The sequence below is a fragment of the Copidosoma floridanum genome, unplaced genomic scaffold (assembly GCF_036245765.1).
Source record: "Copidosoma floridanum isolate Cflo_tuat_1 unplaced genomic scaffold, Cflo_Japanese_pri ptg000030l, whole genome shotgun sequence".
Classification (NCBI taxonomy): domain Eukaryota; kingdom Metazoa; phylum Arthropoda; class Insecta; order Hymenoptera; family Encyrtidae; genus Copidosoma; species Copidosoma floridanum.
Genome location: NW_028321907.1, coordinates 32308844 through 32324099, shown reverse-complemented (window position 1 = coordinate 32324099; position 15256 = coordinate 32308844). Strand labels below are relative to the sequence as shown.

Here is a 15256-nt window from a genome sequence, read left to right as displayed (position 1 = left end):
TTCTACTAGACATTCTTGTTGTACAATTATTTTGACTAGTAGTTTCATTAGTCTTAACAGTTTTTATATTTTCATCAAAAATCGAATCATTATCGCTGCTATCATTATTATCATTTTCTTTACTGCAAAAACTTTCATTTTCTTTACCATTAAAATTGACTAATTTAACATCCTTCTCTACAATATTAACATGTCTAGCAATTTTAATTTTATTATTAATGAGTACTACATAACCAACACTTTTATACTCTACTAATATTCCTACTTCTGCCTTTTTATCCTATTTATTATTTTGTTTAACCTCTGTCACTCTTACAAATATTTTACTTCCATACAATTTTATATTACTTAAGTTTAGCTTAACTTCCATCATAATTTTCTATGTAGTTTTTTTTTCGAAAGTATTTGCTAAGGTTCTTTTTTTTAAGTTAACTGCCGTTTTCACTACTTCTGGTCATAACTTTCTATCTAACTTTGCGTCAGATAACAGATATAGCAAGACACCTTGCTGTATCCATTACTATTTGATTGTATTTTTCTGCAGTTCCATTTAACTCATGCACATATGAAGGGCATAGATCTATTGTATTACTTTTCTTTTTTGTAAATTTATAAATACTTTTTTTTAGGAATTCTTTACCATTATCACATCTTAACTTTTTTACTTTTTTCCCTGTTAAGTTTTCTAATTTATTTATATAATCTACGAAACAATCATAAGTTTCATTCTTGAACTTTATTTTGTATACTTAAGCAATTTTACCGCAATTATCGACAATAATTTAAAAATATTTATCTCCATCGTAACTATCTCTATGAGGCCCATTCAAATCCATATGTAAGATTTCTAAGATATCATTTGCTCTACGTCTTTTGTTATGAAATTTAATATTTTGCACTTTGTTTTAAATACATAGTGCAAATTATTACGTAGACATTCAACTAACTTTTCTTTACACAAAATATTTAAACAATCAAAATTAACATGGCCTAGCATTCAATGGTGTTTTTCTTTTTGACTCATGTTACATGTTATATCGTATGCCAGTTTTTTATATACTATACTGAAAATCTTGTATATATCATTTATTTTATATGCTGTTCTAAGCAATTTATTTTTTTTATTGAATATTTTTGCAGTATTATTTTTTATACTCACTTTTTTATAATTTGTTATTTTACCAACACTCATTAGATCCTTATCCATTTTTCAACATAGTAAACATTTTTTATTAAGACTTCTTTAATCTTCTTATTTAGTTTAAATAATAGATTCATATTTCCTATTTTTGTAGCTTTTAAAGTTTTTTCATCACCTATTTTAACATTGACTCGATTTTGTAGATTAATGTATTCGGAAAAATAATTTAAGTTATTAATAATATGACAAGTACAACCACTATCCAAAATCTATTTAATTTTATTACTACAATTATTCGCTTCGCAATTAGCAAGATTTTAATTTCTATTAATACTTACAGTATTATCTAAAATTTCACAAAATAAGTCTTTGTTAGTACTTTGATTTTTGCTATCGCTTCAATTATAATAAGCACTATTATCATGATAATGTTGTTGTCAATGTTGATTCTGCTACTGTTGATATCCACCACGAAAACGCTGTGCTCTGCCATGGCCTCTGTTATTGTTGTGAGAGTTTTGGTGTTTTTTGTTGCCGAACTGACCTTGTCCGCCTCCTTGCTGTTGATTGCTTCTTCCTCTGTTAACATTTGAAATCCCAGTCCACGATCCTCTTGATGTGTTTTGTTGTTGATTATAGTTGTTATTATAACATTGACTTTGAAAATGTCCTGGTTTACCACACTTACAACAGTTCTTATTTATTTATTTTTTTTCTTTAAACACACTTAAATTTTTGGTATTATATTTATTTTTGTTTGTTTGATCTTTTATCTCGTACATTCTAATTTTGGTTTTAACATGTTCAACTAATTGTTTCTCTTTTTTCAAAACGTCTATGAAATCACCAACACGTTCCAATGAGGGAGGTAATGTTATTAGTAAATAATTAACCTTTTCCTTTTTATGAACCGTTGCTCTAGCATTTTTTATTTTAATTATTATCTTTTCGAATTTACTAATATCACTAGATTTTGCAAAATCACTTAACTTGGTTTAATCTAATTTATTTCTCACACATATCTGCAATGCTGTTGATTCTCTTAAGTATAACTTATCTAATTTTCTTAATAATCTTATACTAGTTTGTTTCCTCATGTATCAATTCAAATTGATCTACAGTTAATGCACTACATATGTAATTCTTCGCTTTTAAATCTTTTCCTTCCCGAGCTGATTCTGTTGTGTTTTGATTTCTTGTTTCTTGATTAATTAAATCTTCACATTTTCTCAACCTCAAATACATCGATATTCTCTTTTTTCATATACTATAATTACTACCATTAAAAATTGGTAGCATAAATTTAATATCGTACGCCATCTTGTCTTCTTCCTTTTTAATTTCGACTACTTTTAATATACACATCACATTTTTTTAAATGTTCAAAAAACTCCTTATATCATCTCTGTCTTCCTTTTTTAACTTAAAATTGGCACTGTTTATCTTTTTTAAGATTTTCTCGTTGTCTATTTGTTAAGTTCTTTCTCATCCTTGTATATTTTTCATTTACCAATACTCGAACATTGTTTTCACACTTCTTTCCACTAAACACGTGCCAAACTTCCTCTTTCATAAAACTTTTTAATCCTTTTGCATCTCAGTAAATTTTGCACTGAACTTATAGAACATATCACTGCTCACGTTTTATACTTATCTTTTTAATACTTTATATACTTTTTTATCCATTTTTAATTTTAGCCTCACTTATAAATGATTGTCACGTGCCTCCGAAAAGACACGTGAAAAATTAAAAAAAGAACGAAACAGGCAACTCAAACCATGGACCTCTGCTATACCATGTTAAAAATAAATAAGCCTGGGAAAATAGAAACTTTAAACATATCTTCTATAATATACTTGGATTTATTATATTTAACATTTCATATCCAACATAAGGCATCTTACCTCAGCAACTATTATCTATACACTGAATATACTTATCGTCTTCAAATATATATCAATCACGCGAATCAAGAGCTTATAAGCATGCTCAATGCTTAAGCATCCCAGCGTTGCGCTCGTAATTTTAAATATACTTATTTTCTAACAGAAATAAATAAATGGTAGTAATATTATCGTAAAGATAGAAAATGTTAACAGCTAATTTTTTATTATCAAGGTGGATTGATATTTATTGGTTTTCCAATAACCGAACCATGACATACAATAACCCGTGCTGAAATAAGAGGAGATTACTGGCTATAGTTTCACAGTAAACAGCCAGCAAGCTTATCGAGAGCAGTACCTGATCAACTTTTAATTTATTTTAATATATGTTAATCAAGTTATTTTGGTGATACATTTGCTTCCTTGCCGAAAATATTAAATTTAGCTACTCAGGAAATTCATTTCAGAAGCACAATTGTCAAAAGGTATAATACCCAATACCCTGTCAGCCTACGTCTCTCTCCTCAATAATACATTTCATACAATCAATATAGATATAAAAGATCAATTTGGTGAAATATCATTTAAGTTTAAGACGCTAGTGTTACATTTTAGAAAAGTTTTTTTTTTAACGAGTCGTTAGAAGATGATTTTTTACGAGGGGTATCATACACAGCACGGAGGAGGGAGAGGAGTCAAGCATGTGTTTGCAGGGTCGTATATACAGAGAGGGCATGGATTAGGCTTTTTTTTACTGGACTATTTCGGAGTGCTGTGCCTTACATAGTAAGAGGTGCTCGTACCGCTGGAAAAGAAGCTTTACGAGCGGAAGTGAATATGATTGACGATGTTGAAGAGAACAATATACTGTTTAAGCATGCATTCAAGAATCGGGTAAACAAATCTGGTAAAAATTTAAAACGTAAAGCTACAGTAAAAATTGTAAAGCTGATGAATGATCAGGATATAATGCTTTACCATATAAAAAAAGAGCACAGTCTTGGCGTAGAAGCGGTGGTGTAAACATCACGTTAAAAAGTGCGAAAAAACAGAAAAAAAATTCGATTGAAAATAGCCAAACGAATAATAGGGGCACGTGAGAAAAATCGTAAGAAGATAAAACTAAACAGCAAAGTAAAAAAAGTTGATCGTAAAACAAGGGAAAAGGTAGTAAAAAATTAAAATCCAAGACCTGTAGATATTTTTGGATAGTCACGTCATTCCTACACAGTCATACGGACCCTTGCCTGAAAAGCAAGTTGAATTTATTTTCTGTTTTCATCACACAGACAGCATTGGAAACTAATCGATGGGTGCATTACAAACCTTTTTCGTCGTTAAGTGACGAGAGCCCCATAAAATTCGTTATCAGTTCTCAAAACGAGAATTACATTGACTTGGCCCATATAATGCTCAAAGTGAATGTCAAATTGATACCGTACGACAAGGATGGTGATGCTCTTGTAGCTCTCGTAAACAATTTTAGTAAACTCGTTTTTTAACTAGGTTAACTTTTTTTTAAATAAAAACTCGTGACTCCTTCAAATAATGCTTACCCTTACAGAGCATACATTAAAATGCTTTTAAATTACGGTCCTGGTGCAAAATCATCGCAATGGTCAAAAAATTTTTGGAAAATAGATGTCACTTGTGGAATGGATGAATTACCTAGCTCAAAAATAAATTTAGTTCTTACTCAGTGTGAAGAATATTTAAAAGAAGTAAAGACCATAGACTTAAAGGATCATTTACATTGTGACATATTCAATCAGGGTAAATTATTATTAAACGGAGTCGAAGTTTGTTTACGTCTAGTACACTCAAAACATGCTTTTCGTCTCATGGATGCTTCAGAGAAAAATTATTCTGTCAGCTTTACTGAGGCTGCACTTCTTATTCAGCGAGTAAAAGTGAGCCCTACAGTTTTTATTGCTCACGCCCAAACTCTGGCAAACGCTACGGCAAAATATCCAATTACGTGCTTCGAAGTCAAATCTTGTACCCTTCTTGGTGGTATAAACGGCAACTGTTTAGATAATATTATCCTTGGACAGCTTCCGAAAAGAATTATTTTAGGTTCTGTTGACAACAAAGCATTTAATAGGGATCGAAAGATAAATCCTTTCAACTTTCAAAATTATTTTATAAATTTTTGTTGTTATACGTTGACGGCGTACAAGTCCCTCGTAAGCCGCTACAACTGACATTTACAGGAAGTAAACCTATATACGTAGAAGCATATCATACTTTATTTTCGAGCACCGGGATCTATTACATGAATGAGGGGAATAGTATTTACAGAAAAGAATATCCCAATAGGTATTGTCTATTTGCATTTAATCTTACGCTCAATCTCTCCTTGCATTTTTTCTGTCATTGAAATTTAGTAAAGAATGGTGCAGTACGAATAGAAGGACGCTTTAAGATGGCTCTTACAAAAACTATAAATTGCGTTTTATATGCTAAATTTGACATCATATTGGAAACAGACTTAAATCGTTAAGTAGTTGTGGATTTCAACTCATAAAAATTCAAACATCTTTTATAATGAACTCGTTACAACTACATAGGTCTTTTTGCAGTATACATGCAGCGATGGCTAAAGTATTCCTTATGGATCAGTTACCTTTTGTTTGGGCGAGACCGTGTGCTCTCATAGTTAATGCGATGAAAGTTCCAAACCAGACATGCATTGGGTAGCTATATATGTTGATATTGAAGGTCATGGAGTGTACTTTGACAGCTATGGTCTGCCTCCCATGGTATCACATCGATAGACTCAAAAGAAATTGTGTTACTTATCATCGGAATGTACAATAGCTTAAAAATATTAATTCTAGCGTTTGCGGAAATGACTGCATTGATTTTCTATTTTTTACGTACAACAACTATTCTTTAGGCATATTTGAATAATTTTTTTTATTAGATACTCGCACTAACGATAAAACAGCTGTAACTTCTTTTAATCGTATCACCAGGGGTCAGAATTATAGAAATAGTCGTATTGTAAGCAATACATGTACTCAAACTAGCAAGCCTAAGTATAATCATAGAATAGCGCATTTTTAAATGAGCATATAGGTAAACTTTAAAGTGTGTATTTCCAAAAATATATGTATTTAATAAATTAAAAATTGATTTTATTTTAATAACCTTTCCCTTTACCAAACAATCAATTTTTTTCACTTTTAAATTTATAAAATTTTAGTTAGTACCTCGCTGGGTCACGTGATGTCTGCAAAAAAATTATTGTTACCGGCCAAGCAATGTCGGTAATTGTATTTAAATTACGCGCGAAACCGAGTGTCATGAATTACAAATTTTCGGGGTTATTGTGTAATTAGTTTGAATTCTCCTCCTTTTCTGTCATATAACGCCTGCGAAAAACAGACACTCGGCCACGCCTCTGGTGCCAGTAGTATGACACATATCTATGAAACTGTCTGGAAAAAGCTTTCCCTTACTACTTTAGTATTATTCAAGAAATAGTATTTACTTTTTTTCAAGCCATATTTTTCTAATGATTGCTGACTTTTTAATTCATAATTAATAAAATACAATGGTATACTTGAATTAGCGGTGCCGTAATGAAAAGCTATTAATGTCTCAATTAAGATCTACTGAAAGATATAACTATTAGTTTCAGCTTCTGCTTACAATTTCACTTAGAATTAATAACTTCACTGATTTTTATTTACTTTTATTACTAAAATTTTTTTATGCTATGTGAAGTACTTGTGGCAAACGAAAAATATGTCTGCTTTTACGTTAAGTATGAAGGATTAATGGTCCTGTTATTTGTCGTTATCCTGCGCATTTGCCTAAGTAAATCTTCAAACCTCAATTGATCGTATTGTTCTCTACCTATTTAACAATATTTAATACTTTTAACACAGCTTCAAACTCTTACAGCATAAAGAACTTACATGGTATTTTAAACGTTACAACTAAACTGAGTGTTAAAGCGTTACTTAGAGAAAGTGAGAAATCAAAACCTAAAAATTGATTACTACACAGAGTTTTTTTCATTTCCACCATAGTGGTTAATATTTATCTTTATTTTTGTCTCATTATTCTTATTCCTTTTATAAGTAATACCAAAAATCTGATGAAATGTTAAAAAAAAATAATCATAATAATAACGAGATCATTTAAGCAAAAGCCTCCTAAATTGCAAAATAATTTAGTTAAATGGTATTGCATTTGGTTCAGAAAAAATTTTAATTTTAGAATAAGTTTAAGATCAGAAGTAACAGATGTTGCTCATTTAGACATCATATTAGTGGCATTTTTCGCACCTTGTGTCAGTTGAATTGAGCTGTTTCTGCTTTGCTGTTGTAGCTGACGCCAGCTCTTACAATATCCAAGTCGGATTAATGAAAGATTTCGCCAAATCTAATTATTTAGTAAATCTTGTGTCTTTTATATTGTAGTATTCAATTTGACTTTAAACTCTCGTACCTGTAGTAACCCTTGATCCTGGCATTCAATTTCGTATCTACATCCTAGGCCTTCCATACAGCCTTAGCAGAATTTCAGATTTTCAGCATCCGCTGTTATTGTCCTAAGTCCTAATACTTTTTGTCAATACCTTACCAACAAAAAATATAAGATTTATACTTTATAAGTAAGAAATAACTAAGGGCGCTTGTGGAAAAATCGTACAGACTATTTATAACTGTAGCTCAGTCACAAAGTACAAATTGATAGTACATACAAAATCAAAGTTTTTGGTTTATGTTCCATGTATCACTCAGCTGAAACAATTTCCTAAACTTGCTTAGTGGAAAAATTCTCTGTATAGTTTAACATTACATTATTGTGACAATAAGTATAAGGAAACTGAGTTGTTAAGAACAGTAACTAAGAAAAAAATTGAGAGATGGTATTGGCTTAGTCGTAAGCGTGCTTAGTACTGATGTAATATCGGTCTAGGGGTCGTGGGTACAATTTCTGATGAATGCAGATTTTTTCTATGACTGTAATTTTATTGGACAATTTTCCTATTAACTCTGGTCGTTTCAGTACGGGTTCATCACAGATCTTTAGGCCTGGGTTAATACGAAATAGTCTTAAGGCTTTAGATAGGGGTTAATAAAAACCGATACGAGGCGTTGTGCAGGGAATGTGGACGTTACTGATAAGGTATGGTCTCTGAAATATGAGGCTCCTTCGAGGATGCTAATTCGCGTCAATCTCATATGAGAGCACTGACTGAACTAGAAAGGAGTAGAAGTCCTGGGATATGGGTTGTCCTCCGGGAAAATGCTACATGGTGAAGAGTGATTCGAATGCTATTGTGGGTTGATGCAGAGAGTTTCAGCTTAACTGGAAACTTGTGACTACAGTTTCACCAGAAATATTTCTGCTGTGCCCATGGTATAATAAGTTAGATATAAGTTAGATACTTAGTTAATAGATGTTGCTATACACCCCCACACGTAAATGGTGAGTAGGTGGCCATGGGGTCTAGGCCAGTAGGCTGTCGCAGTAACCCGGTAAAAAAACTGAGGTAAAAATTACTTAGAGAAAAGATATAAGTTTCGTCTACAATTAAAAGTTCTTACTATAAAGCATCGTATTTTCATATGTTTCTTGTGAATTAAACAGATACCAATGTTGTGAAATCTTATATCATGAGGTACAGCAGTAAAAAAAATGGTATCGTAAAAGTCTCATAAACGTATATTAGATCGTGTTTAGTATCTCCAACTTTCTCGTTAATCTTTGTGCATAAAAATTATTGAACTTGAATAAAAAAAATGGTTCCTCTTTAACGACATACACCTATATATGTGTACCCATTTATGTTTTAAATTTTTCTAGAACAAACTTTTTAAAAGTGTTTAATTTTATTAAAAACTGTGAACTATATATTTATACATTAGGAAAAGGAGATGAATGTTTCTAATTTTTTTTTTAAATCTCTTGAAAAAAAAATAAATTGAATTTTAATTTTTAATAATTAAGCTATAGGTATATTTGTTATTAAAAAGGCTATGAATGGGTCTGAGTGCTTACTTCAATTGGTACCATCACCTGTATGTGCTAATTGATACGGTAATAAATATGTCGAAATTTTTTGAATACCTATTAAAATTACATTTATATTCAGATATTAGAAAAAACAATTAAAGTTTAATCGTCAATCTTGAGTATATTTGTTATCAAAAAGGACATAGATAGATCTGAGAGTGCTTATTTTAATAAGTATCGACATCTATAAACTGTGCCAATTGATATGATAATAAATATATGATTGTATCAATCAATAGTTACTTCTATACCTATTAAAATATCACATTTATATCTAAGAAAAAGAGAATCTAAGAATACTGCGACTAATTAAAAATGAGTGTTTTTCTAAAAAAATATTCGTGTGAGTCTATATTAAAATAACATATGGTGAAAAATAACTTATAACTTGTTAATTCTTTTCAAAGTAGGGCTATATCTCATAGCATATAATTCAGTTTTAAATCAGTTTTATTTTTTTGCTTTTGACCCAAACTATAAATTGAGCTTACAGCACTTCCTCTTACACATGTGAGTTATCCGACTCTAATGCTATCACAAATGTGAATTACAGTTACGATTATAATCGTAAAGGTGATGTCGATGGCAATGACAACATGAATTAAATTCATTGTACAAGTTGTTACAAAATGCAAGCACCTTTAAAAATTTTTAACTTTTGTAAATTTTCTCTGATTATTATACAAATATTTATGCTTTTTAAACGTCAATTCATTACTGACTTAGTTCTGTTCCGTAGGATTTAGAAAATTTGTTAGATGATCTTCTTACGTGGCTCGAAGGATTAGAAAAAACTCTTACTTCTTTGGAACCTCAATTGTTACCTGACGATAAAGTTGTTATTAATGCCCTCATTTCTGAACACCGCGAATTTATGGAAAATACAGCCAAACGACAGAATGAGGTTGATCGTGTTTGTAAGACGAAGCATATTAAGCCAATTAAAGATAGTCGCAGGTTCTTCAAAGGCAGACTAGCATCATTTACGTACGTATACTAAGAAATCATTTCATTTTCTAAATCCTTATTTTATAGTATTATTTTTCTGTAGTTGGTTAAAATGCGTTGTAGTTTAAGTCAACAGTCTGTGTATTATTTTGATTTGCGTTCGTGCATACTGTACGTTTGTTTGTTGTAGTTTCTTTTCACATAAAAAACTTTCTTGGAACATAATATAAAAAAAATTTACTAAACAACTATTCAAGACATGATAGCTACAACAGCTTCGAAAAAGAATTTCGTTATAAATTGAGTACTTAGCTTAATAAATAACCAAAAGTTTTATACTGGTAAGTGTATGTAAGCACGTCTACGTGTTAGTGTGCACATATCTGTGCATCAGTATGTATTTATTGTGTATCCATGAAGATTTACAAAAAAACTCTGTTAACGTGTTTCCAAAATTAACAAAAATTTAAATTATATTTTACTTTTAGACATCCCTTTTGCTCATGTAGAAATATCGTAAGAGCGTAAGTATAATGTATATCATGTATATAAAACATATGGCGAAAAAGACTTTCAAGACATGAAGTTTTCGATGACTTTGATTGACTTTTTTTTTTTAAATTTGATTATCATTACAATTATTAATTCATTATAAGAATTATGATAAAAAAGTTTTAATGATCATTTTCAATAATATTAATCGACAATGTAAGATAGTAACTTGTTTGTATAATAATCAACGTATTTTATCGTTAACAAATGAGTTGATAAATGTTTAAACAGCGTCATTCTAAATTTTTTTAATTACATGATAACAAGATATTAACTAGTATTAATATATCAATACAGTAATTTAATAGATTAGTTCATGTAGACTTTTCAATCATTTTGTAGCTGGTGCTGCTGCACCGTTACCGCCACTGTCATCCACTAGAAAAAACAATTTAAAAGAAGCAAGTGACCATGAACTGATTAAATGATTACTTGATCACTCATGAAAGACAAATTTTTTTTCAATTCAATCACTAAAAATATTTTAACTGCAGATATTTATCCTATATTATTTTATTAACTATGCACTTTAAACAATACAATGTTATTCGTTTTATCTAATTTATTTAATTTATTCTTGATAAATGATTAATTAATTTTTTCATACTCGAATAAAAAATCACATTTTTTATAAAAAAAAGCCTGTCGGTATAAATGCCTTTTTTTTTAAAAGTTTGTTTTGATAAATTGTTTATTTCAATGTCAAAGACTAACTATGTTAATTTTTACTGCACAAAATATAGAATAATGCCGATAACTATCTTGTATAAACTGTTGTATAATGATGACATACTTTTTAGTTGACCAGCAATAATTTTAATCTTCACATTAAACTTGAACATTTCTGAAAATTTAAGGATGTATTCATTTTATGCACCACTATTTGAGAAGATATTTTTGAGAAACATGACTATTATACCTTTTTTAAAGTTTTTAATGATGACTAGGTGAGCCTGGAAATTTTCATGATTTAAATATTTTAGTTCCAAATTCATTTTTATCTCTTTATCTGTTCGACTAATGAATTTCCGCTAAACATGAACTTAAATACAGTATATGTTCTTAATTTCCTTAATTTTGTATAGTATTTGTCACATGGTACTCGTTCACAGAATTTTATGTTGCTTTGAACTCCAATGACCCGCACCTTTGAGCTGTATCAGTCAAATATTTTCCTCGGTGTACACTGTAATCTAAGTCTGTAATTAGAATATAATGACAAACATTATTGCGCTTCCGATTTAAAGTACATAAGTAGTTTTTATCTTGTTTTTTCCTATTTTTTAAAGAAGTTTTAGAAATTCATGTTATTACATGTGTTTGTTGTTGATTTTTTAGAAAAGCCACAGTGCATGATGTTTTATTGTTTTTTAAGTAAATATATTTAAGAATTAATTTCAAGTAACATGTAATTGTATGTGAAGTTTGTATCGGAAATTGTTTTGTTGTCTTCCTAATGGCAATAATTTCTAAACAGACTTATTCCCTTAGGACTTGTGAACTTGTTCAAATGTTTCTTTTAGATCAGGTAAAAGCTTTCATTTATCATCTTGTATTTTCAGGAAATGTACTACTCATTACATATTTACATATAATACAAACCTCTTTTATTTAAGTACCATTTTCGTTATTTCTAAATCCACTTTAATTTATAAAAACTGTCAGACTTTACTTTTTTTTATTTTATTGATTACTTTTGCATCCTTTTTCATTTAACTCACTTAATTAAATGCTAGTAATAGAAGTTATATCTTTTTTTTTTTTTTTAAATCCCTTGTTCTTTGCGGAGTTATTTATTACTCTGTACAAAATCGATGAATAAAATTACAAAATGTGGTATACCGTAAGAAAGGAGATTGCTTTTTTTTATAAATCTGGACAGCTGGATTAACATATTGTGTAATAATATTATTTAATATTTTATCAAATAATTTTTTGTTTTCAGCATTTTTTTTTTTTTTTATTGCATCGTACTCTCTATAATAAACTTTTTAAGTGTTTTTGCAAGTTTCTTTTATGTGGACGATTTAATATTTATACTGGATATATATAAAGTTGTTGATTGTACAGCACTACTATTAACCTATTTTCTACAACATTCTAAACTTAAATACTGTTATTATTCTTATAATAACTATTACTTTTCATTATTAGTTTGATATTTTATACATCATTTTTTTTATAAACAAATATGTAGGGCTTGGCTATTTTCTTTTTTTTCCTTTACGTGCGCTCGCGCGCGCACATAGATACACACACACACACACGCATACGCATACTTTAAATTTGAAAGCTATTTTATTATGCCAAGGATTCACCACACAAATGGCAAGAGAGGAAAAGATATAGACCGTGATATTTTCTATTTAATATAGTTCATTTTTTTTTACCCCCTTTTTCCCTGCCCATTTTTTTTCAACTGCAAGTACTTATTATTAAAGGTGAAATTATGATAACTTTTAATGCTTTTTTATTGTAAAAGTAACGCACTATTCTCCTGTATGCCCCATTCGCCTGTACGACTTTTGAACTGTTTTTATAAGTTCCTTCGTGGACCCCTCGCAGAACCTTTACAGCCTACCCATTAAATGAGGTTCAAAATTTTTGATTTTTCCATTATTAGAAATGTTTTTTCACTTCTCCTCTTATCTAACATTTTAGTCGTAGCTTTCTACATTCCTTCTTGCTCCGCATGCCTTATACAAATCAGATAGACACATAACTCTATCATGTGTTTTGATTTAACATTTATACCCTGTTACTCTCATTAGTTTTTTTTGATGTTAGAAATATTATAGATTAGAGTAAAATATTTAACTTTTTATATTTTCTATGTACATTACTTAACTGTTTCATAAATTTTTAGTATTTTTTGTGCTATAAGTAATTGTTAAATAAATACTAGTATAAATTGGTTGGTCTCAGAAGTAAAGTCAATAAATATATTTATAAATTATTTATAGCTTAAGAATACATCTTAGATAAAAGTATATTCACTTTTGATGGGTGCAAAGTACGACTTTACCCCTGGAGAGAAGAACGTTGTTTAAACCTTGGGCACAAACATACAAAGGTACTACAATATCGAAAGTAAAATGTTATGGTGATATCTAGAGATATGCCAAAATTTTATAGCACAGGATAGCACACTAACACCATGGTATTATAAAAATTAGAAGTGAGTTTACAAGCTGCCTAACCTATCAGCCCATTAGAAGGCTTGGGAAAAGTGACTTTCCAAACGAGATTTTTCACGAATAAAGGCAGTGAGCATGTAACTTCTGCAAGTAACAAAACAAATACGAATCATTGTGTTGACTAAACATAGTTGAGGTAGTCTATCACCCACCACTTTTTAACTTCAGCTTCCTTGGAAAAAATGTATGTTATAAATTAAAAATTTTTTTTTCGGAACAAATTATAAAAAAATATTCCTACCACATTGATTTTTGACATAATGAAAATGCAAGTTTAAAATTATAACACAGGTTCAAGTGAGACTTTTCAAATACAGGCAAAAAGAGCTACTTAAGTTACTAAGAAACTTTGTATTTATACTGGTGACCCAACAGACTACCTTAAGCGATATTTGTAAAAATGAAGCGATTCTGCTCTAAATAAGTAATTTATATTCCTCATATATGTCAACTGTATTATTAATAGAGAATACATGAAATAAACTCACATTTTTCTAAAATATTACAGCTGACTCTAAACTCATAATTTTTCAGTGAATTTGGATCCCATGCGTTCTATGCTCATTTAACCAATATACCGGAGTAAACGGAATTTCAACTGTCAAATAAACAAATGCAATATAAAGCGTTTAATACACAGTTACCTAAAACTTTTGATTGTATTTTGATGACAAAATAATTTTTTCATCCTGAAGCAATGAGTCTAAATAAAACACTACACTTCAAAGATTCTGCTTTTTTAGTTCTTAAATAAATCATTTCAATCTCAAAAATTTATTACAATTTAACTAAATGCTCTTGATGGTATAAGCTTTTTAGTTGTAAAATTGATTATTTGTCTGAAGTGATAAATACAAATAAACCTGATGATCTTTATTTTCTGCACCATTTATTAGGAGTTTGATTATTTACATATCAATAAAATACTAATAAATGGTCAAACTGTTCAATTACATTTTAGTTTGTCTCTTTATTTTTTCGAAAAGGAATCCTAACAAATCAAACACTCTTGAGAATCGTTACTTAAAATCTAGGTTGGCTAGTTATTTTAATTAATTTTTCCTAGTTATAGTCAATCAATAACTAATCACCAAATGCGTTCTACCCTCTTTAATATAAAGAAACCAGACGTGTTGCACTCGGGTACTGCCGCGGTAAAGCTATTGCATAGCTTTTTTTATCAACTTATGCAATTATAATTATTTATTTATTTTTTATCTATGCAGTATTTTTTTTTCTTCGATATTAATTCAAGTTACACTTTTTGATAGTAACCGATAAGAAAAGTTTTCACAGCTCGTGAAACGGTTAAAGATGGTCAGTTTTAACCACCAGAGAGAATGATCGATTAATATTTGACATGTCAATACTACAAAAATAAGATAATCGCAAAATCTAATATCATTAAGAATTTATTGTAAAAAATATGATTGAATATTTCAAATCCTTTCTTGTTGCCTTACCAGTAACATTTTAATCGAATAGTCACTTAAAT

General features: G+C 29.5%; 1 protein-coding gene across 1 annotated transcript in view; it reads left to right on the top strand.

The window, feature by feature from the left end:
- shot (dystonin-like protein short stop) overlaps window positions 1–15256 on the top strand; it is a 1026404-nt gene that overhangs the window by 835982 nt on the left and 175166 nt on the right. Inside the window, exon 22 of the mRNA XM_089596194.1 lies at window positions 9804–10051. Within this exon, the coding sequence (XP_089452320.1) occupies window positions 9804–10051 (248 nt within the window). The remainder of the gene's footprint in view (window positions 1–9803; window positions 10052–15256) is intronic.